The 25,443-nt window shown below is 39.5% G+C and overlaps 1 protein-coding gene across 2 annotated transcripts in view; it reads left to right on the top strand.

Annotated features, from left to right (window-relative positions):
• slc25a13 (solute carrier family 25 member 13) overlaps positions 1-25,443 on the top strand; it is a 280,692-nt gene that overhangs the window by 139,553 nt on the left and 115,696 nt on the right. Inside the window, exons 4-8 of one of the 2 annotated variants that reach the window (XM_043689904.2) lie at positions 8,486-8,625; positions 21,830-21,976; positions 23,295-23,433; positions 24,008-24,101; positions 25,348-25,426. In XM_043689904.2, coding sequence (XP_043545839.1) covers positions 8,486-8,625; positions 21,830-21,976; positions 23,295-23,433; positions 24,008-24,101; positions 25,348-25,426 — 599 coding nt within the window. The remainder of the gene's footprint in view (positions 1-8,485; positions 8,626-21,829; positions 21,977-23,294; positions 23,434-24,007; positions 24,102-25,347; positions 25,427-25,443) is intronic. The other variant, XM_087986841.1, reaches the window with a different exon arrangement.

The raw sequence follows: 25,443 nt of genomic DNA, 5'->3' as shown, positions 1-25,443 counted from the left end.
CACCCCCACCAACCTCCATGTACAGCGTATCATCTGCCGTCATTTCCGCCACCTCCAAACGGACCCCACCACCAGGGATATATTTCCCTCCCCTCCCCTATCAGCGTTCCGAAAAGACCACTCCCTCCGTGACTCCATCATCAGGTCCACACCCCCCACCAACCCAACCTCCACTCCCGGCACCTTCCCCTGCAACCGCAAGAAATGCAAATCTTGCGGCTACACCTCTCCCCTTACTTCTCTCCAAGGCCCCAAGGGATACTTCCATATCCGTCACAAATTCACCTGCACCTCCACACACATCATCTATTGCGTCCGCTGCACCCGATGTGGCCTCCTCTATATTGGGGAGACAGGCCGCCTACTTGCAGAAAGTTTCAGAGAACACCTCTGGGACACCCGAACCAACCAACCCAACCACCCCGTGGCTCAACACTTCAACTCCCCCTCCCACTCCACCAAGGACATGCAGGTCCTTGGACTCCTCCATCGCCAGACCATAGCAACACGACGGTTGGAGGAAGAGCGCCTCATCTTCCGCCTAGGAACCCTCCAACCACAAGGGATGAACTCAGATTTCTCCAGTTTCCTCATTTCCTCTCCCCCCACCTTGTCTCAGTCAAATCCCTCGAACTCAGCACTGCCTTCCTAACCTGCAATCTTCTTCCTTACCTCTCCGCCCCCACCCCACTGTGGCTTATCACCCTCACCTTGACCTCCTTCCACCTATCGCATTTCCAATGCCCCTCCCCCAAGTCCCTCCTCCCTACCTTTTATCTTAGCCTGCTGGACACACTTTCCTCATTCCTGAAGAAGGGCTTATGCCCGAAACGTCGATTCTCCTGTTCCTTGGATGCTGCCTGACCTGCTGCGCTTTTCCAGCAACACATTTTCAGCTCCTCCTTAATTTTACTCAATGTCTCCGCATCCACTGCACTCAGGTAGTAAATTCCACAGACTAATTACCCTATCATCTTTATTTTAAATCTGTTACCTCTTAGATTAAAACTGACTTCTCTTGATCTACAGCAGTTTGAGAAGATGGCTTGCCCAGATAAATAGAGAAGCTGAAGGCTTTATTCACATGAAATAGTTGAGCTGCAGATATTTTTTGGGTGGCTGCAAGAGCTTGCTGGTTAACGTTACTGACCACAGCTAGAACATAAGGAGTGGGAGAATGTAAAACAGATAAATAAATCATACTTTGAAATGAACACGCTGGACAGACTGGACCTCTATTTTGAAATATACAAGATGTGTCAGATCATTATGCATCACTACATATGGCCATAAGACATATGAGCAGAAGTAAACCCTTTGGCCCATTGATTCTGTTCCAACATTCATGATTAATCTAATAATCCTCAATCCCACATTCATGTATTTTTTTCATAATTCTTGATTTACATACTGATTAAAAATCTTTATCTCAATGTTGAATGTACGTAAACACACAGGCTCGACAACCCTCTGCAGTAAAGAATTCTGCAGATTTTCTACCCACTGAAAAAATCCCTTCTCACCTCTGTCCTAAATGGGTAACACCATGCGCTTGACATTATGCCATCTGATCCTCAAGTTTCCCCCTAAGGGAAGCACCTCTCTGCAACTACTTAGTGAAGCCCCCTAAGGTCCTTGAATGTTTCAAGAAGGTTGCCTGTCATAAAATCAGTACAGCATGCAAACATACCTTTTGGTCCAATTCGTCCATGCTGACCAGATATCCCAACCCAATCTAGTCCCACCTGCCAGCACCTGGCCCATTTCCCTCCAAATCCTCCCTATTCATATACCCATCCAGATGCCTTTTAAATGTTGCATTTGTACTAGCCTCTACCACTTCCTCTGGAAGCTCATTCCATACACGTACCACCCGCTGCGTGAAAACGTTGTCCCTTAGGTCTCTTTTATATCTTTCCCCTCTCACCTTAAACCTATGCCATCTAGTTCTGGACTTCCCCACTTCAGGGAAGAGACTTTGTCTATTTACTCTATCCATGCCCCTCATGATTTTATAAACCTGTATGAGATCACCCCTCAGCCTCTGACGCTCCAGGGAAAACAGTCCCAGCCTGTTCAACTCTCCCTATGGCAATCCTCCAACACTGGCAACATCCTTGTAAATCTTTTCTGAACCCTTTCAAGTTTTACAAAATCCTTCCGATAGCAAGGAGACTGGAATTGCACACAATATTCCAAAAGTGGCCTAACCAATGTCCTGTACAGCCCCAACTCCTGTACTCAATACTCTGACCAATAAAGGAAAGCATACCAAATGTCTTCTTCACTATCCTATCTACCTGCGACTCCACTTTCAAGGAGTTATAAACCTGAACTCCAAGGTCTCTTTGTTCAACAACACTCCCTAGGACCTTACCATTAAGTGTATAAGTTCTGCTAAGATTTCCTTTCCCAAAATAGAGCACCTCGTATTTATCTAAATTAAACTCCCATCTGCCACATCTCAGCTTATTTGCCCATCTGATCAAGATCCTGTTGTATTTTGACGTAACCTTCTTCGCTGTCCACTACACCTCCAATTTTGGTGTCATCTGCAAACTTACTAACTATACCTCCTTATGCTCACATCCAAACCATTTATTTGAAGGACAAAAAGTTGTGGACCCAGCACTGATTCTTGTGGCACTCATTTGGTCGCAGGCCTCCAGTCTGAAAAAAACCCTCCACCACCACCACCCTCTGTCTTCTACCTTTGAGCTAGTTCTGTATCCAAATGGCTAGTTCTCCCTGTATTCCATGAGTTCTAACTTTGCTAACTGGTCTCCCATGGGGAATCTTGTCAAACGCCTTACTGAAGTCCGTATAGATCACATCTGCTGCTCTACCCTCATCAATCCTTGTTTTTACTTCAAAAAAACTCAATCAAGTTTGTGACACATTATTTCCCATGCACAAAGCCATGTTGACGATCCCTAATTGGTCCTTGCCTTTCCAAATACATGTACATCCTGTCTCTCAGGATTCCCTCCCACAAATTGCCCACCACTGACATCGGGTTCACTGGTCTGTAGTTCCCTGGCTTGTCCTTACCACCCTTCTTAAACAGTGGCACTACATTAGCCAACCTCCTGTCTTCCGGCACTTCATCTGTGACTATCAATGATACAAATATCTCAGCAATGGGCCCAGCAATCACTTCCTTAGTTTCCCACAGAGCTCTAGGCTAACCTGATCAGATACTAGGGATTTATCCACTTTTATATGTTTCAAGACATCCAGCACTTCCTCCTCTGTAATATGACATTTTTCAAGATGTCATCATCCATTTCTCTACTATTTATATGTTCCAATTCCTTTTCCACAGTAAATACTGATGCAAAATACTTGTTTAATAGCTCCCCCATTTCCTGTGTCTCCACACAAAGGCCACCTTGCTGATCTTTGAGGGACCCTATTCTCTGATAGGGGCCCTATCCTGAAGAAGGGCTCATGCCCGAAACATCGATTCTCCTGCTCCTTAGATGCTGCCTGACCTGCTGCGCTTTTCCAGCAACACATTTTCAGCCCTATTCTCTCCCAAGTTTACCCGTTTGTCCTTAATGTATTTGTAAAAACCCTTTGGATTCTCCTTAATTCTATTTGCCAAAGCTATCTCATGTCCACTTTTTGCCCTCCTGATTTCCCTCTTAAGTATACTCCTCCTGCCATTATATTCTTCTAAAGATTTATTCGATCTCTCTTGTCTACACCTGATGTATGGCTTCTTTTCCTTAACTAAACCCTCAGTTTCTTTAGTCATCCAACATTCCCAATACCTATCAGCTTTTCTTTTCACCCTGACAGGAATATACTTTCTCTGGACTCTCGTTATCTCATTTCTGCAGGCTTCCCATTTTCCAGCCATCCCTTTACCTGCAAACATCTACGCCCAATCAGCTTTTGAAAGTTCTTGCCTAATACTGTCAAAATTAACCTTCCTCCAAATTAGAACTTCAACTTTTACATGTGGTCTCCTCAGTCACCTTCCTTGCCTTATTTCCCAAGAATAGGTCAAGTTTTGCACCTTCTCTAGTAGGTACATTCACATATTGAATTAGAAAATTTTCTTGTACACACTTAACAAATCCATCTCCATCTAAACCCTTAACACTATAGCAGTCCCAGTCTATGTTTGGAAAGTTAAAATTCCCAACCAAAATCCATCCTATTATTCTTACAGACATTATTATCCCAGTGGGTAGAGGACCAACATACTCAACTTCTCAGAAGAAAATCCTTCCATACCAAGGAACAATGCAGTGAACCTTCTCTGGACTGCCTGCACTGACTTTATACTGTTTCTTAGGTAAGGGGACCAAAATTGTTCTCCGTATTTCAGATGTGGTTTGACTACTGCATTGTATAGTTTTAGCAAGACCTCCCTGTGCTTACATTTCATTCCCTTCAAAATGAAGGCCAACCTATCATTTTCCTTCCCTGTTACACAACGAACTTGGATGCAAGCTTTTTGTGATTTTTGCACGAAAACCCAGATGCAGTGGCTTTCTGCAGTGTTTCTCAGTTTAAATAATACAAAGCTCTTCTGTTTTTCCTGCCAAAGTGCACAACCTCTCATTTTCTCACATTGTTTTCCATTTACTAAGTTTTTGCCCACTCGCCTAACTATCTATCCCTCCCAGTAGACTCTGTCATCTTCATCACTTGTTTTCCTGCCTACGTCCCTGCAAAATTGGCAAACATTCATTCTCTTCTGTCATCCAAGTCATTAATGCATGGTACAAGTAATTATAAATCTTAACTCCCTGTCTACTATAATTTAACGAGTCCTCCCAGATCGCCTCAACACCTTTTAAGCTAGCTTTGAGCAGAATTTTGGCAGAGAAATAATACCTATTCCCACAAGTCCTCACAAACCTATCCCAACAGTCACTGCATCAGAGGTCAGATCAGTTTTCTTTCGCGTGAATCCAAGGAAAGTGATGGGACCAGACGGAGTACCAGGCCGGGCACTCAGCATGTGCAGATCAACTGGCAGAGGTCTTCTCAGATATCTTCAGCTTCTCTCCACAGCAGGCCACTGTCCCTGCCTGTTTCAAGAGGGGCAACATCATCCCTGTGTCAAAGAAGGCTCATGCAACATGTCTCAATTACTATTGCACGGTAGCCTAACTCCGGTGGTCATGAAGTGCTTTGAAAGGCTGATCATGGCACAAATCAACTCCAGCCTCCTTACTGCTCTTGACCCACTCCAATTTACTTATTGGACCAACAGATCCACGTCAAAGCCATATCACTTGCCCTTCACTCCTCCCTAGAACACCTTAACACCAAGAACAGCTACGTAAGAACCCTGCTCATTAACCACAGTTCAGCCTTCAACACTGTTATCCCTTGAGACTGATTGCTAAACTTAATGATCTCAGACTAAGCCCCATTCTCTGCAAGTGGATCCTCATTTTCCTGACTCACAGGTCATAATCAGTGAAGATTGGGGGCAATATTTCATCCTCACTAACATCAACACTGGAGTCCCCCAGGGTTGCGTACTCAGCCCCCTACTATACTCACTGTATACCCCGACTGCGTCATCAAGATACCAGATTAATGCCATTTACAAGTTCGCTGATGACATCGCCATAGTCTGTCAAACCTCATATGGAGACGAAACAGACTACAAACAGGAAGTGAAAGACCTGGAAAAATGGTGCACTGAGAACAACCTAACTCTCAATGCCGGAAAAACCAAGGAACTCATTATTGACTCTCGGCAGATGTTACTTATGCCCCCCTACACATTAACAGCACAGAGGTGGAACGAGTGGAGAGTGTCGAGCTCCTGGTCATCCACAACAAGCCCTCTTGGACTCTTCATGTGGACTCACTGGTTACAAAGGCCCAACAATGTCTCTTCTTCCTCAGGCAGCTGAGGAAATTTGGCATGATAGCAACACCTTTGCCAACTTTTATAGGTGCGCCATCAAGAGCATTCTGTCTGGAGATATCACTACCTGGTATGGCAACTGTGCCATTCAAGATTGGAGACGGTTACAGAGAGTGGTGAACTTGGACCAGACAATGACAAAGGCTAACCTCCCCGCTGTCAAGGAAACACTGCCAGCATTCTCAAAGATCCATCTCACCCTGGCAATGCTTTTCTACAACCTCCATCATGGGGAAGAAGATATAGAAGCCTGAACAGGCACACCAGCCAGTTTCGTAACAGTTTCTACCCTACTGTTGTTAGAGTACTGAATGGACTCACAAACCCTTAACATTCACATGTACCTGTGTTTTTGCTTTTGTCGGTGCTTACCAATTGTTTACTTATTTATGCTACTTAACTCTGTGATCTGCCTGTATTGCTAGCAAGACAAAGCTTTTCACTGTGCCTCGCTACACATGACAATAAATACAATTCAATTTAATTCAACTCTATCTATGTTAATGTATTGCTCTCAATACCATGGATTCTTGTCTTATTAAGTACTCTAACACATAGTATCCTATGTAATGCCTTTAGAAATCCAAATATATCTCCTGGTTCCCCTTTATTTGTCCTGCTTGTTACCTTTTCAAGGATTTCTAATAAATTTATCAGGCATAGTTTCTCTTTCATGTAATTGTATTATGTTTTTCTAAATCCTCTGTGATTAAATCTTTATTATACATTCTAATATTTTCCCAATAACAGATGTTAAGCTAACTGGATGATAGTTACCTATTTTATTTTCTCTTTACCTTTTTAATTAGGGTGAAGGGGGAAATTGACCAGAGTTTGAACACCCTCTGATTCTCTCACACACCATTTCAGACTGTTTAGTTTTACCAATTTTATTCAGGCAAAAAATGCATGTCAGTCAAGGTGGGGCATGATCTTCCCGATCCAATTACAAACTCAGGTTTTCTACTTCATTACTATCTTAACTGATGATGTTGGTCACATTGCCAACTGATCTGCTTTGGCAGCCATCCAGGTGAGACTCTGCACACACTGTTCGTGTGCTAAATGCATGATCACTGGCCAATCCCATCAGGATTCATTTTGAGTATGTTACACTGACAGGCTGTACCCATGCTAGGTACACCTTAGGAATTTACTGGAATAATCTTTTCTTCCATAAAAGGTGGTAGCTATATTCTTGTGGTATTTCTCAATCCATTTTGTGTCTTCCCAATGGTGATAACATACTTAACCATCTGTTGAAGTTTATAAATGCATCATTTCTGAACCTTTCTGTATTTTCCCCTTTAAAAGCTGTTACACTGGTAATTTTCAAATCCTCAAGAGTTTTCAAAAATCTATGGATTCTTGGAAGATTACTATCAGTGCATCCACTTGCTTTTATATCCTAGGACGCAATCCATCAGGTTCTGGGGACTTAACAGCCTTTAGCCGCACTAGTTTGCCTAATACTTATTTTTTTCTCCAGGGATAGTTATTGTATTTATTTCTTCACTCCCTTTTGGTACTTGATTATTTAGTATTTTTGAAATATAATTAATGCATTTATTTGAAAACTGATGCAAAGTTTATTTAACTTTTTTACTGTTTCCTACTTTGCCATTATTATTTCCCAAGCCTTGTGCTCTAAGGGACCTATGTTAATATTGCTTTCTTATCTTCTGTTTATATATATAAAGCCTTTGCTGTCTGTTTTAATATTATTACTAGTTTACCCCAAAAAGGAAGCGGCACTGTTAGTGGAGTGTGTTTTGATTGTGATCAAGCAATTGTAACAGAGTCGGAGGACAATTGGGACAGGGGTGGGCATCAGTCAAATGAAGGAGGAGAGGAACAGTGATTCCTTTGTTATATGTTCAGTAAAGTATCAGACAATTTGATGCCCATTTAGCTCCTGAAAACAGGTGTGGGGTAAATTTCCAGGCTCATAATCTATTGAAATTTTGAATGTTTGTATTTATGCATAAACATAGAATTTGTATTAAGGTGAAAGTCAAGCATAGTCCATTAGAAAATTGTGTTCAAATATTGCTGTTTGTCATGTAAATGTTTTAGTTTCACATACTTGGAAGAGAAGTAAAACCATAGCTTTGATAACACCCTGAATACCATAATTTAAAGAGCTTGAAGAAGAATATGCTTATATGACTTTTGGAAGGTGGCCTTCTGTCAGTAATGTATATTATACAAATGCAGATTATTTTTCCAAGCATAGTTTTACTGAAACATATATGCAGTGTCTCTAGCAACTTCCAAATATTTTTGATGTCAGAATGAGAATTGACTGGCACATTTTTTCGAGTAAGACTGCATGGCAGTTATTGCTAAGCTACAAATTTGATAGGTTAATCACCACAAGCATTTAGCATGAGTCATGTTATATAAGTGTTGCAGAAGAGAGCATTTAGTCTGACAGATGGTTGACCTTAAGTTATCTGAAGTCAGTTTCATATTAACGCAGACTTTAGGAGGATAATAGAAACAATTGTTGTACTTTCAATGAGAGTGGCCTGTTTTTGTTGGAATTATAAATTAATTTATATATTTCATCATGATATATAGATGACATCAAGCAAATATTTAGCCAAACTGGTATTCACCAGCGTATCCCATTTAATTGGAATTCTGAATTTGTGGATCTGTACTTTGGAAAGGATAGGAAACATCATCTTAACTACAAAGAATTTTCTCAATTTCTCCTGGTAGGTTGTTAAAATGATGTCTTATGTACTTTATGTCTGTGTAATTCAAGTAAAGTTCTCCTTGTAAAGGTATTAATTACAGTAATGTAATTATAGATGTTTCTTGCATGTAATGGTATAAAACTACTCTTTACATTATTGGATTATTGCAATATTTATTTGTCATATTTTGTTACAAATGCTTTTGAGTGTAACAAGTGTTTAACAGTCCTTTAAAATTGCACTGAGTCAATGGAAAAGTTAAAGTAAAAAAAAGCTGCTAATTTTTCACAATGTCTTTCATGATGTTAAGCACCCAGTTTGTGCAATGAGGACAAATTGACATCAGTGGTACATGATCAGATCATTTGCTCTGGTGAGGCTGGTTTAGGTACACACATTTGGCTAGTACAGAGGAGGATACCCTATATCCAATTCTGCTGTAAAATCTCGTACATTCAACCAGAAGGGCAGGTAAGGCCATTGATTACTATCTCAACTGAAAGGTAGTATGCTGAGAACAGCATTGGATTGTCAGTCTGCTTATTGCACCCCAACCTCGAGAGTTGCTAGATTAGATTACATTACAGTGTGGAAACAGGCCCTTCGGCCCAACAAGTCCACACCGACCCGCCGAAGCGAAACCCACCCATACCCCTACATTTACCCCTTACCTAACACGACGGGCAATTTAGCATGGCCAATTCACCTGACCCTGCACATCTTTGGACTGTGGGAGGAAACCGGAGCACCCGGAGGAAACCCACGCAGACACGGGGAGAACGTGCAAACTCCACACAGTCAGCCGCCTGAGGCGGGAAGTGAACCCGGGTCTCAGGCGCTGTGAGGCAGCAGTGCTAACCACTGTGCCACCGTGCCGCCCGTGCTCTTGAACAGATGATCTTTTGATTCTGATGCAGAATGCAACCATTGAAGCAAAGCTATCTGACACAGTGTAAATCAAGTGGCAAATTTGCTAGGAAACTATTTTATGTTATTATAGTAAACTGCATTCACTCCCTTGTCTCACGAGGTTTAGAATTTGATTCGCTGAAGCTATATCAAAACTGACATTTCTTAATATTGTAGATAAATATAGCTAGTAGCACTTCCTTGATTGAGAACAGCTACATGTTTTCAATCCAATATAATTTCAGAGGTTTTCTGGACTAACAATTATCTTGTTTTACAATCTATTTTGTAAGTGAAATATTGTTCTTCTAATCATTGTGTTATTCATTGTAGATAGGCTATAGATTTTGGTTCTGTGGTGCTGGCATTAAAGGCACCAGAAACTTAAAAAGAAAGCTTATGTGTTTTTGTGATAATTACGAAGAATGGGTGGATTATGAGATCAGCTAAAATCTGCTGAAAAATGCACATATTGCTACCTGGATATCCTGCCTCCTGCCCTAATCCTGTAACCCTGCATTTCCCTTGGTTAATCCACCCAGCCTGCACATCCTCAGACACTGTGGACAATTTAGTTTAGCCACCTAACCTACGCATCTTTGGAAGTGGGAGGAAACTAGAGCACCAGGAGGAAACCCACGCAGACACAGTGAGAATGTGCAAACTCCATACTGACAATCATCCGAGGGTGGGATCGAACACTGGAGTCTGGGGCAGTGCTAGAATATATTGAGCTTCATGGGTTCATTACCGTACCCAGAGTGACTAGAAGGTGTTCCATTTGAACCACATTTTGCTTTCTTTTGCTGTAGCATATTAGTTTTTAAGTGTTACTGGAGGGATTTGGAGAAAGCTGTTTGAATTCACCAAGGATTGATGCTAGACTTGGATAAGGAGGTCAGAAAATTTTGAAGCCTTGTTAGAAGAAAGTCTGGTTGCATTAATGGAAGATTTTGATCCCAATTTTATTTTGGGTTGCAGGATGCCATGTAGATGAAGTTGGTGTAGCAGAGAGTGAAAGCAATATGCAACACGGCAGCAGAGGAAGGTTCTCAATGGAAGACTGCACACATCAAGTAGTTTAAGAGAACTTTTCTTCTATCCTTATTTCAGCCAGATGCAATTTTTGGGTTAGTTACAAAACTTGTTAACTCAGTTGATGAGAGGAAAACCTGACCAATGCCCCAGCACAGATTCAATCCCCATGCCAATTGAAGTAGTTCTTAGGCCTTCTGCATGCCCATTGTGATACCATTGAGCAGTGATTTTCACCTGTCAGACCAGGGTACAACATAGAGAAAGAGATTAAATGCAATAATTACACTTCAAGGAGGTGGTGACTGATCCACGCCATCTCCTTCGGTCAGGCCTCCAGCTGCTCAGACTGACCAAGACAAGGCTGTTATTCATAACAAAGATCAGAATGGCCCTCAACGTCAGCAGATCCTTCCTGTTGACACTAGATAACATTTTTTAAAAATCACAATTTATTTTGCCTCACTGTATAATTTAGGTTTCAGAGGCACTGTCCAGATGGAGAGACAACATTTTTTATTTCTCTGTTACCATAGAGAAACGGGATTAGTATCATTTTGTATGAATTCTGAGCCGAATTTACTTGAACAGTAGATGCATATATCATGGGTGTCATTATCCAGGATCGCAGTATTCTTCACAAATCCTCATTAACAGATGAGTTACTAATTTAGTATAGTTAAGCAATAGCAAATGGAGTCTCCTATCTTAGTAAAAAAGAGGAAATGGATATCAAACAAAAAGGAAGCTGATCTCCATCCTCCACTACATCAAATTCCCACTTAAAGTACATTTCTCCCTTTCGTATTGTCCTTATATTCCCCAATCATTCCTTCCTTCACATTTCATACAAGACACTTTCTCTTTGGAATGGTTGTCTTTGAACTGTTGTTTAGACTTTGGTTCTTCTGAAATCTCAGCTCCACATCACTATTCCTACAGTTCTCATCCTTTCTTTCCCTCTGCAGCGGACTATTGCAGCTTCCTTGTTGCTGAAACCCTGAAATAAAAAAAAAACCTGAATACATTTAACTAACAGTACTTGCAATATTTCTTCAGAAAACTGAACTTGTGCAATCCATTTTTGCCTATCTCACAGGTGCCTAGTGCTCCCCCAGCAGCTGCACTATAACTCACAGAAGACTGCTAATTTTCAGTGAGTGAGGTTGCCTTGCATAAGGTCTTTGAGTAGCTGTGGGCCTTCAAGGCCCAGCTTTGGAGTGTACCGCCTTGTTGTGGATGACCACTATCTGTGTTGATTGGTTGAAAGGCAACAGAAAAAGCACTGTTGGAGTGGCAGGGTGGCAGCATGATTTTCTGTCATCCTGATAAAATACCACAGATTCAAGAAACACAGATATGTTGCCACACCTCCAGACCAGTTGCTGAGCAAACCTTTTATTTCATGAAGGACTTATGGCTAGACTGCTTAAAGAATTTGCTTATCTCTTTGAACACTGGTGTTGCAACTGTAGCACCAAGCTGGGTCATACAGAAACAAGTTATTTGGTAGTGCAGAAGTTTTGTTGAAGCTTTTTGACATTTTGCAAAAATTCAAATTCAAAGCAATAACTAACATTTATATTGTGAGAGAGGAGAGTGTTTGTTTGCAGTAGACTCTGATTGATAGAGGTGTTGCCATGGAGAATGCATCAATTAATGCCGATTGACAGTAAACTGCCAGGCTTTGTTTAAATTTCAAGTCAGGCAGAATGACTGTGTTTGGTTGGAGCGATGCTCTGAGAAATGAACTTATTTTGTTGAGTTGAAACAGTTGCAGTTCTTTCTTCAGTTAAGAACAGGGCCTTATGTATGGATTGCGAGAAAGTGAGGACTGCAGATATTGGAGAGCAGAATCAAAAAGTGTGTTACTGGAAAAGCGCAGCTAGTCAGGCAGCATCTGAGTAGCTGGCAATTCGACGTTTCAAGCATAAGTTCATTCCTGATGAAAAGCTTATGCTCGAAACGTCGACTCTCCTGCTCCTCAGATGCTGCTTGACCGGCTGTGCTTTCCAGCATCACACTTTTTGACTTTGTGTATGGATATATGTAACTTGCAGTATACGCAAGAGTACCACATGTGTGCCCAAATGTCAATCCCAATTGGTTGTCAGCATAATTCTTTGCACACTCAGGATTAACCGGCAAATGTTGTCCAATTGTGGAATCACATTGAATGTTGAATAGTGTATTGAGTTTTTTACAACAATTGATTGTTTGGCTATGGTCAGTACTTTTTTTATTGCAAACAGCCAAAAGAACATGCTGTTTGTTAGAATCTGCCGGCCTTTGGGTCACACGACCTACACCCATACCTGGTATCACACTGATACTGAGATTCGTATACCCCATTACTCATTAATGAGAACCAATATTTGACCTCAAACCCAAGACAGCTAATGGCTCTTACCATTCTATACAGATTAACACTACAACACTATTTGGTTCTTTTATCCATCCAAGTCATTTTGTCATATTGTTATTGTCCATGCTATCCAGTCAGCCCAAAGCAATAATGTTATACTACTTAAGTTGATGTTTAATGAGGATAGCTAATTGCTGTCTGACCAAACAAGTACCTGGAGACTGGAAGATTATTAAGATTTCTGATTTGTAAGCTTAGGACTGATTTGTAAAGATTTTATATGCTTTTAATTATTCATGACACATGAAATGTTGCTTTAATAGGGAAAAAATTGACTTGTACATTTGATCAAATGTCTCAGTAAAAGCAATCAATTCTGTCCAGATTTCTGTTCAGTGTTTCCACCCGAAACTTCACATGCATTTCATGCTATAAAATGTCATGTAAACTTGTGGACTGTATTAAGGTTCCAAAGTAAATTGTTTCTAATCAGTTTTAAAGGAGATAATACCAAGATAATTATGCACTGTATTAATCACAGTAATATGCACGGTTATACATGAAAATGTTGGTTGTCTGTGAACTCATAGTGTTAAGAACAAGTGATTTTTAACATGTAGAAGTGAATTTTAACAGCAAGTTATATTTGATTAGCACCTTGAACATAAAATGTCCACACTGTTTCACAGAAATATTATAAAACAAATATGGACACCAAGTCTTAAAAGGAGATATTAGGGAAAATGGCCAAAAACATGGTCAAAAAGGTAGGTTTCAAGGAGCGTCTTAATGGAGGAAAAAAAATATCAAGAGGAGCAAAAAAGGTATTCTAGATTGTAGCTTCTGTTCAGCTTAAACATGCCCACCAGTCCTGATTAAAATTGGAGATGTTCAAGAGATTTATAAAAGATGCAGAGATCCCAGAAGACTTTGTGCTGAGAGGAAATTATATTGTTGGAGTGAGGGTCAATGTTGGAGGGATTTGAAAATGAAGATCATGAGCATGAACCTTGTACAGATCCGAAGAGAAGGAAGGTTAATGGACAAGCCTAACTGGTCAAGAGACTGGGAACAGATTCCTGATAGGTGAAAGTTCACAATTAACTTCTGGAAGTCTTACACAGGGTTGAATCTTCTCATGGCAAGTGTCAGGAAGCCCTTTTGCATTAATTTGCCAGTTATGCATGCTTATTAAAAATCCAGGCTTGCATTCACCTTCCTAATTAAGCTTTACATGAGTGAGCAGTGCATTCCTTCAGATTCACACGGGTAGCCATCTTCCTTGACTTTGGAGTGAGTAGTTGCCTAATGCTCTTCAGAGAGCACTTGTCTGCAGTATTCCATGATTGAGGTTTGATGGTGGTAGTCTAAGTTGCACAGGGCTCAGAGGATGACCAAGTGTGGAAGTCTGTCTGGCTAAATGTGGAACGGAAGCAGCTGACCAAGGATTGTTAAAACAATCAGGATATTTAGCTTCGGGTATCCACCTTGAGAGCCTAAATGTTGATTTTAGCATGCAAGTCGTGAAGAGAAAGAATTAAGACAAATGTAGGCCCCTTACAGTTAGAAACAGTTTAAGTTTAAATGGATAACAAAAAAAATGACAGACCTTTTAAATATATACTTTGGTCTTCACAAAGGAGGACACAAATACCAGCCCAGAAAAGTTGGAAAAGACAGGATCCATGGACAGGCAAAAACGGAAGGAAATCAATATTAGTAGGGTGGTGGTGAAAGTGATGGGATTAAAGGCTGTTAAGTCCCTGGGCCCCACAATTTACATCCCAGAGTAGTTAGGAAGTGGCCCTGGAAATAAGGGATGCATCGGTGGTCATCATTCAAGATTTTATTGACTCCGGAATAGTCCCTATGATTTGGAAGGTAGCTAATGTAACCCCACTATTTAAAAAAGGATGTAGGGAGAAAACGGAATTACACATTGGTTTACCTGGCATTGGTAGAGGAAAAATTGCAAGAGTCCATTATGTAATAACAGAGCATTTGGCAATCTCTGACAAGATTGGACAGAATCAGTATGAATATATTCAAAGGAAATCATGCTGACCAATCAACTAGAACGTTTTGAGGGTATAACTTGTGGAGTTGATGAGAGTTGGCTAGTGGATGTGGTTTACTTGGAGTTTCAGAAGATCACATCTATGAGATTAGCATGGAAAACTAAATGTATAAGAGTAGTGTACTGACAAAATAGTGTACTGGATAGAAAACTGGTTGACAGAGAGCAAACAAATAATAGGAACAAATTGTCTTTTTCTAAGTGGCACTCAGTGAGTAATGGGGTACTGGTGGGACCCCAGCTGTTCACAATATATATTAATGATTTAGATGAGGGAACTAGGGATAATCTTCTTTCTTCTGGTTAAGAGGCCGTGTTTCAAGTCCCACCTGCTCCAGAGTTGTATTGTGTTTTTTTAAATATATTCTAAGTTAAGAAATGGAGATGTTCAGTAATTATTGCATGACATGCAATATCATTTGCAACACCTCACATTCTGAAAGTGTCTGTGATTATGTGCAGCATGATCTAAGCAAAATGTGTATTGTTGATGGACAAGTTCGATCCTATAATTAAATCTAGCATGACATATCATTTTTAAAAAATGTTTAGTTAACATGGTGGGTCATTCATTGAAACATAGCCACACAAGGCTGCAGAGTTTATTAAGAAGACAATACAAGTGTATGATATAAAAAAATCAAATGTAAGAAACAAAAACAAACTATTTAAATATAGAATACAGTTTGAAAGATCTTAAAACAAACAGAAAAAGAATCATCCTGGTTTCCGACTCGATCCATTATGGAGATGCAAATCCACAGAAATTACTGCTCTATCTCATATCTTTAATTTCAATTTAACTGATTCTTCCAGGTTCTTTCTTGTGAACTATACAGTTGTTTTACATGAATATTTGCAAAATGGAGAATTAAATTTTCACAATTTATGACGATCTGCAGATTTCTATTAAAGTACTTCAGTGTATGAAAGTTTCACAAATTAAACTTTTATACTAAAGTATGTATGTTTTCCTTGAACTATCCTATACTCTTTTCTAGGAGAGAAAATCTATTTGTTTATGACTCCAGTCAGGTTGCTTCCAAATTGCCCATAACTTTTAATCTCTGGACTTCTTAAACTAAAATCAATTCTTGATTATCTTGAACCAAAAACAAGCTAATGGTCATTAGTCTTTATCTACCTTTTGTAAATCACCACAGTAAAACTATTCTTCAGTAGCACTCCAGAGGCTCCCTGCTCTCGGGATACTTAACTGGATTAGGTTACTGTTCTGAAAGATATTTCAGACATTGATTTTTTAAAAAATCCTTCACAAAATCAACCAACCCAGTATGCAACTGTTGTAAAATCCACAGTCCCAAAATAATCAGCCATCTTTCATCACAGTATTAGTGAAAAGATGCATTGCATCCTACAGCCAAGATCTTCAATAGCACCTTAAAAGCCCTGCTTAAATTCAAGGACATTCGGTGCACAGGAACGTTAGCACTTGCAAGATTTCCCTCCTAGATGAGCACTGTACTAAGATGAAAGTACATTGCATTCTTTCTGATGTCATTGCGCCAAATATCTGAACTTCCGTGCAAGTAGCTTGTAGAAGCAACCGAGGGGAGAAAGTGAGGTCTGCAGATGCTGGAGATCAAAGTTGAAACTTTATTGCTGGAACAGCACAGCAGGTCAGGCAGCATCCAGGGAACAGGAGATTCGACGTTTCGGGCACAGGCCCTTCTTCAGGAATGAGAATGTAGAAGCAACTGAACCTTGTGGAATATCACCGTAGCAATCAGTAAGACGACAAAAAATGTACACCTGTACATCTGCAGTGGTTTACAAGCCCTTGGATTTAGAATTTTATTATGTTCTCTTGGGTTATATTTCTAAAATTCAAATTGGTAATGCTTCCGGTCATGTAAATCCACAACAGTACAAGGCATATTTGTCATATATGTATGTCAAATGAAGTTGACAGGTGGATGTGTTTTTAGTACATAATGGACTTGTTAACCATAGCATTTAAATATCTTCAGCATGGAATTAAGATCAGCTAGAATCATGGCCATTTTTAATTACTTTTAATGCTACTTTTACTGAGTTTCTTGTATAGCTTCAGTTGAAATTACTGTAGGTAGTTGGAATAATATTTAATTGTAGTAAAACATCAGAGTACCGTATCATTAATGCTTCTAAAAATGAAAGTAATAAACAGACTTTGGAATCAGAGAAAATATTTAAACATAATTGTTTTAAAAACAATTTTTAGCATGTATTTTATTTCTAAACAGTTTAAGTGATTTTATATTGTGGATTTGTGGTCATTGGTTTCCAGTCCTTTTACTTGAGTAGTTTTGTTAATATGATGTCTAGACCTTAGAGCTAAGGCGGCAGGGGACCCCAGTTAATGCCAGTTTTCTTTTTCCCTTGTATTCACGATATGTGAATTGTCTTTATATATCATAATTAACCTAGACCAGATGGTTTGTTTTAATGCTTTTCATGTACAGTTTTGCAACATGACATTTTATTCCTTAGAGTTTTGACCTGCTTTAAGTCACAGTTGCAAAATAATTCACAACTGGCATACCAAACCTGTGGTCACGATAGTCACAAAATAGATTAATGTCAAACAAGATATTTTCTCTCTCATTCTTTGTATTTCTATTGTATCATCATTGCAAAGCCACCTATTGAGTACATGGAAGTTGTGTTTTCTATTCTCTCCCAAAAAAGTTCCTTTGTATTTACATTTACAAAATGTTCTAATCTCTAAACTATTGGTTTTCTATCTTTTAAGATTAGATTAGATTCCCTACAGTGTGGAAACAAGCCCTTCAGCCCAACAAGTCCACACTGACCCTCTGAAGAGTAACCCACCCAGACCCATTTCCCTTTGACTAACGTACCTAACACTATAGGTAATTTTGCATGGCCAATTCATCTGACCTGCACATCTTTGGACTGTGGGAGGAAACCAGAGCACCCAGAGGAAACCCACGCAGACACAGGGAGAATGTGCAAACACCACACAGACAGTCACCCAAGGTTGGAATCGAACCCGGGTCTCTGGCGCTGTGAGGCAGCAGTACTAACCACTGAGCTACCATGCCACCCCACTCTGCAGCCTTCTTGCCTGCCAGGGGTCCAGTATTTGCATTGAGAAATAAATGAGACTGTTTGCATTACCTCTAAACTAACTAAATTAATTTTCAATGCCCCAGTTGACCCATTGTTTGTTAAATGTCGCTGAGTCAAAATCCTGAAACTCCCTCTGAACAGCATTGTGGGTATATCAGTATCAAATGTACTGCTGTGATTCTGGACAGAATTCTCCTTCTCATTATGGGAAGTGTTGTCACACTACTGCACCAGGATGAGCTATGCAGAACAACACAAGATGTGACATCCTCACTGGGTGCACAATTCTGCACAATTCCACCAGACTGATCTAGACATCTGTAATATTTCTTGACGATACCAATATCGTTTGCTCTATGTGCACCCATGTTGCCCTATGGAAAGTGCTGTACCTCTCCTCTGCATTCCAGGGTAGGTTCCACAAAGGTATCAGTATCCATGACCTCACTGCACAGCTTTGTTCCATAGGCCAGATTTTGTATGGAGATGTATTCGCCAACCCACCAATGGAACAATCCATGCTGAACCCACCGACTCAGTTCTTGTCTGGTTGGCAGGATATGATGATTGGAGCCTATAGGGAGTTGTGCTGGGGCATCAATTTTTTACATCTTCTATCACTGGCTTAGATAATGGACGCCAAGGCACGGTAGCTGATTTCCGCATGACAACAAGATAGATGGAAAAATATATTGTTAAGACACAGGAATTTGCAGATGGATATAGATCAGTTAAATATGCAAGAATCTGACAGAAAGAGGAAAATATAAAGTTATCCACTTTGTCAGGAAGAATGAAAATAAAGAGTATTAATTAAATAAAGAATGACTATGGAATTGCTAGGTGCATAGGGATTTAGGTTTTCCTGTGCATGAGTCACAAAAACTTAGTATGCATGTACACATGTAATCAGTAAGACTAATGGGATGTACTCCTTTATTATGAGAGGAATTCAACATAAAAGTAAGGTTGTTATGCTTCAGTTATACAGGGTGTTGAATGCTGTGTGAAGCTTTGGTCTCGTTTAAGGAAAACATAAATACGTTGGAGGCTTGAAATGGGTGGATTGTCTCATTAGGATAAGTTGGAACAGCTGGATTTGTTTCTACTGCAGTCTAGAAAAGTGATGGATGATTTAATTTAAGTGTATTAGGTCCACCATTCTTACATTCCAAAAAGAACCAAGAGGCTGAAGTATTTAACAGCATGAGCTTTATTATGGAGATGTTTACAGGCAGCAAAGTTAGACTAAGCTGTTTCCCACCCAGAGTTGCCAATGATATCATCATGGTGTCACACAATTGGTCTCTTACAGTGACAGTCCATCATACACAAATAGAATTGTCTCGATCGGGTTGCTGTGGAAAAATATTTCACCTGTGGTGGTTCTAGATCTAGGGCCAATTGCTTTAAAATTCGGAATAGTCTTTCAGGACAGATGAGCATTTCTTTTTCTTTGAGATTGTGTGGCTGTGGATATCTGCCTCAGAAGTCAGTAGAGGCAGGGTCATTAAATATTTTTAAAGCAAAGGTAGATAGTGCCTATTAGGCAGGGGAATCAAACATCATCAAGATAAATAGGGAAAGTGTAGTTCGAAATGCAAACAAACCAACCATGATGTTACTGAACAGAGGAACATGCTTGAGTCTCAGATGGTCTCTCTTACTCCTATTTCATGTTTGTACGATGGGTTGAATGATCTCCTTCGTTTTTGCCACCAATATATGATTCTATAATCTGCTTCCTGTCAAAGATTCTCTTTTTTTTTAAACCATATTCTACTCTGCCATCCAGGATGGTCTGGATTTGAAATTCCCAGTTCTTTGCATGGGAGCATATTTGCTTGGAACCTTCTCTATCTATCTCCTCCTAAGTGCCTTCCACAGCTTTGAAACTGACTTACCTTAAAGTAGTAATTTCCAGTTCACATTTGCAAAGTCACACTTCAGAAACTGGCCTTTCCTCAATTTAGAATGTATATTGCTGGTTTATCTTTGTCCTTTTTCATAACTAAATTAAGTCAAGTTGAATTATAATTCCTTTCTCAAAAAAGCTGTACCATAGATACTCCTTCCCTTTGTCCAGCTTCAGTGCTTAAAATAAATCTAGAATTGCCCCTTCTTAACATGAACAAACAGTTTTGAAGTGGCACTGGACCTAAAATGTTAGCTCTACTTTTTATCCACAGATGCTGCCAAAACTGCTGAGTTTCTCCAGTAATTTCTATGATTATCGCTTTTCTGTTTCTGAGTTTAGAGTCATGGAGATGTACAGCATGGAAACAGACCCTTCGGTCCAACCTTTCTATGCTGACCAGATATTCCAACCCAATCTAGTCCCACCTGCCAGCACCCGGCCCATATTCCTCCAAACCCTTCCTCTTCATAAAACCATCCAAATACCTCTTAAATGTTGCAATTGTACCAACCTCCACCACTTCCTCTGGCAACTCATTCCATTCACGTACCACCCTCTGCGTGAAAATGTTGCCCCTTAGGTCTCTTTTATGTCTTTCCCCTTTCACCCTAAACCTATGCCCTCTAGTTCTGGACCCCCGACCCCAGGGAAAAGACTTTGTCTTATTTATCCTATCAATGCCCCTCATGATTTTGTAAACCTCTATAAGGTCATCCCTCAGTCTCCGACGCTCCAGAGAAAACAGCCCCAGCCTGTTCAGCCTTTCCCTATAGCTCAAATTCTTCAATCCTGGCAACATTCTTGTAAATCTTTTCTGAACCCTTTCAAGTTTCACAACATCTTTCGGATAGAAAGGAGACCAGAATTGCAAGCAATATTCCAACAGTTGCCTAACCAATGTCCTGTGCAGCCGCAACATGACCTCCCAACTCCTGTACTCAATACTCTGACCAATAAAGGAAAGCATACGAAACGACTTCTTCACTATCCTATCTACCTGCGACTCCACTTTCAATGAGCTGTGAACCTGCACTCCAAGGTCTCTTTGTTCAGCAACACTCCAGGACCTTACCTTTAAGTGTATAAGTCCTGCTAAGATTTGCTTTCCCAAAATGCAGCACCTCGCATTTATCTGAATTAAACTCCCATCTGCCACTTCTCAGCCCATTGGCCCATCTGGTCCAGATCCTGTTGTAATCTGAGATAACCCTCTTCGCTGTCCACTATACCTCCAATTTTAGTGTCAGCAGCAAACTTATTAACTGTACCTCTTATGCTCGCATCCAAATCATTTATGTAAATAACATAAAGTAGAGGAACCAGCACTGATCCTTGTGGCACTCCACTGGTCACAGGCCTCCAGTCAGAAAAACATCCCTCCACCACGACCCTCTGTCTTCTACCTTTGAGCCAGTTTTGTATCCAAATGGCTAGTTCTCCCTATATTCCATGAGATCTAACCTAGGTGATCTCATTTTATGAATATATAAACTCTCTTCACAGCTATGATTCTTTCTGACTGATGAATTTTAAAATGTTGCTCTATCAGACTTTATGATGTTGTCATCTGAGAATCTGTCCTTTCTACATAGAAGCTGAAATGGTGTATAAAGTTAATCATCAACTACATGGTTTAGAGAAATTGACTGTTGAAATCTAGTATAAATTTGCTAACTGTTATTCCGTTCGGGTCAAATTTGGTGAAAGACCTGCAAAATTACAGTTAACTTCATTTTAATCCTGTTATTGTTTCACTTAATGCACAAAATGGAAATAGACATCAGAATTTTAAAGCAAATGTTCATATTTTCTGAATTTGCAGGAATTACAGCAGGAGCATGCAAGGCAGGCTTTTATGCAGAGGGATACAAATAAGAGCGGTAGCATTTCTGTCATGGATTTCAAGGATATCATGGTCACTGTTCGCCCACACATGCTGACTCAATTTGTGGAACAATCCTTAGTAACAGTAAGTTACATCATTACATTGAACACACACATTCTATGGAATGCTAAAAGCAATGTAAATATCAAGATTACAAAGTCATATTTTCAACAATGATGGCCTCTGAAATGTTTTAAAATAATGCATCCAGTAAAATTATTTTCCACAAAATACTTTTTCCACATAGTTTCTAAAGTACCTCTTTTGAGACAGTGCGAAATTACTCTTGAACTCAAAGCAGACAGGAAATCAGTGAGGCATTTGATTAATATATTAGTCTGAGGCTCATGCTAAAGTTGGCATTAGGTGTCATTTCAATGAAAGCATTGAGCTGCAGGTGCAAAAAAGACATCCCAAAGCAGTGTGCTGATTTTTAAACGTTCACTGATGGATTGTAGAATGCTGGCAGTGCCGGAATTTATTGTCCATTTCTAGTTGGCTTGCTTGTCCGTTTCAGAGGGCAGTTAAGACTGAACTAAACTAATGTGAACTAGATGGGTTTTTGTGATAATCAACGGTGGTTACTATGTGGATAGCTTTTTCAGATATTTTTTAATGAAGTTCAATCAATGCTGGCCACCTCTGTGCCTGAGTTAGCCAACAGGAAGATTCTTGAGGGCAATTTCTTTTTCTGAAGAAGAGCCACATTGGACTCGAAACACTAACTTTGCTTCTCTCCTCACGTGCTGCCAGACCTGCTGAGTTTGTCCACACTTTGCTTTTATTTAAGCCTTGGAATAGTTAGTAGGCTTCTTCTAACTCCAAAACAACGTGACATTTAACCAATTTTGTGATTGTTCTTTGAGCACCTTTAAGGACATTTGTGTAGGGTCCTAATTTGTACAGTAAAGCAGCCTTGGGCACACAGTCAGGTAAGGTTTGTATGCCAGAGAAAAGGTTGAGGGTAAATGTCTTGTAATTTTCAAATCCTGACTGCTTGTATTTTGAAAATAAAAAGAATGGTCATGAATTGCATTTCTCCCCTTGCCTCAAAATTCCTTGTCAGTTGGGAGATTTGCAAATATGCAGTGCTTGTAACAAGTTGTCTATTTTGCAGCGATTGGTTTTCAAATACAATAAAGTAAAACAAATGCTGTTGTAAATTGCTCCAAGTAGACATACAATTTTTTTAAGTTCCAAGAAATAGATAATGTTCTGCAAATAATCAATTGCAGAAACATGTGGTGAATAAAGTCAGTTTGAATTATTTAAGTATCGTTAACCCTAAGTAACTATCTATTACGTACAAGAAGCGTTGAACAGATGTGTTTCTTAAACAAGAGATGTGAATGACTTTACATGAGTAAAATTTGCTATTTTTGTTTCCCTCTATTACTTGTAGGCAGCTGGAGGTTCTTCAACCCATCAAGTCAGCTTCTCCTACTATAATGGTTTTAACTCACTCCTAAACAACATGGAGCTCATTATAGGAGTCTACCATACTATAGCTGGCTCCGGTAGAATTATGAATGTTGGTAAAGGTTAGGATTTCTGATTATGCCTTCTGGATATTTCCCAGGTTTAAAGGGGGTAAAGATGTGCATAGTTTTCAAACAAAAAAATCAGTGATTGATTTCCTGGCTTCGTTTGTGGCATGTCCTTTGACTACTGTGTTCTAGCTCTTCAATCCACACTAAACTGCAATCTTTTACTTTCATTTCAATACAAAAGTTTAATTAAGCCAGAGTCAGATACATAGGGGTTTTAAAGGCTTTAACAAACTAGGCTAACATCCAAATTGGCACTCTATAAAATAACTGTATAATACAGATTAATTATTCTGTAACTTCTGCAAGTGTACAGTAAGTTGCCCTATATGCTTGGTCTGAAATCTTAATCATCCTTATTTGACCAATTACACTGTTTTTATTTCAGCAAAAAAAAAATCATTAGTTGTACCTATTTGGACTAAGGCGTGCAAATCTCCACATACCCTTTTTGCACTGACTCACATTAGTATCCTTTGTCCAAAAGTAGAAGATGCATTGTCAGGTGGCACAGTCATTTCCTAACATTAAATAATGGAACAATATATTGTATTATGTTTCTCTCCAGAGGAATTTACTCTTGCTGCACAGGAACTTGGTCAGGTGACACCTATGGAAATTGATATTTTGTTTCAGTTATCAAGCCTCAATAACCCAACTGGGTGAGTTGGATGCCACAATGTACTGTATTTGGGGTTTAATTTGCCATATTTGGCTATTACATTTAATATTGTTAGAATGTGTTCATATACAGAGCACAGACAATGTCAGAATACTCTACTTACAAGTGCCAAGTCCTTTGCATTTTACCAAAAGTTAAAGTAAAGTTTGAAGGCAGCACACACTGCACTTGATATACAACTGTGAAATATAGAGCAAGAAGGTTTACAGCTATGCACTTTAACTGTTTTAATTTATTGAGTATTTAAATTAAACAATTACTTAAGCTACTGATTTAGAATATCTTGAGTTGTAATCTTATCACATTTTTGTTTTATGGGTTTAATGGTGGTTAAATATGTTGTGAAGTGAGTTAATTATTGATAGTTAGATTAAATCCTCTTGCAAGGATGCCTGCCTTGAAGAAGTTTTCCTCCTCTCTCCAATCTCTTTCCCACTGCAACCCCCAGGTCATCTCCTCTGCCCTGAAGCTCTTCTATGCTACTTTCTCCCCACCCCTCTCTCATTTATCTCTCCACCCTGCAGGCACCCTGCCTCTATTCCTGATGAAGGGCTTTTGCCTGAAATGTCGATTTTCCTGCTCCTCGGATGCTGCCTGACCTGCTGTGCTTTTCCAGCACCACTCTAATCTAGACTCTGGTTTCCAGCATCTGCAGTCCTTGTTTTTGCCTATCATGAAGTATTGTCCATAGTCAGTAATTACCAACCAATGTATTGTCAGATAAGGCTGTTGAAATGTGAATAATTTAGTGTCAAACCTATTTTAATGTTTAAAATTGTAGAACAGTGGATCCTAACTTCTACCTCCACTCTTTGGTATTGACCTTAAAAAGTTATGTACCAGTAATTTCTGCAGGTTTACTTTAATCGTCTAGTATAGTTCTACCTCTGTCCCTTAACAATCATATTGCTTATATGTATTATAATGGTTTTTAGTGTTTCTCATTGTAATCTGTCAGTCTTTCTTCAAACTTTATCTTGGTATTTTAAATTATTTTTTATTTTTTCACATTTTTGGACTTTTTCAATTAACCTTTTATTTGTATCATTGCTGATATTAATTTCTTATTTTAACCTGTTTCTCCATTTATCCAAGGAAAATAGCACTGACCTTTGCACTTGCATATGTGATAATGAGCTCTTGGTGCACAAATACCAAGTCTTGGATTTGTAACATATGCTAAACTGTTAATTCCTCTAATTTCTTCTAATTTGTTTCTTCCATAGACACATCACATTAACAGACCTGAAGAAAATAGCACCTCATGGGGAAGGAATCTTGCCGTATTACCTGAGAGAATCTACGGTGAGAGGGTTGCACAG

The sequence above is a fragment of the Chiloscyllium plagiosum genome, unplaced genomic scaffold (genome assembly GCF_037043375.1).
Source record: "Chiloscyllium plagiosum isolate Xiang-an unplaced genomic scaffold, Cpla_swu_hap1 HiC_scaffold_5, whole genome shotgun sequence".
Taxonomy (NCBI): Eukaryota; Metazoa; Chordata; class Chondrichthyes; order Orectolobiformes; family Hemiscylliidae; genus Chiloscyllium; species Chiloscyllium plagiosum.
The sequence above is the reverse complement of the archived record's forward strand: the minus strand, read 5'-3'. Positions and strand labels throughout refer to the sequence as shown.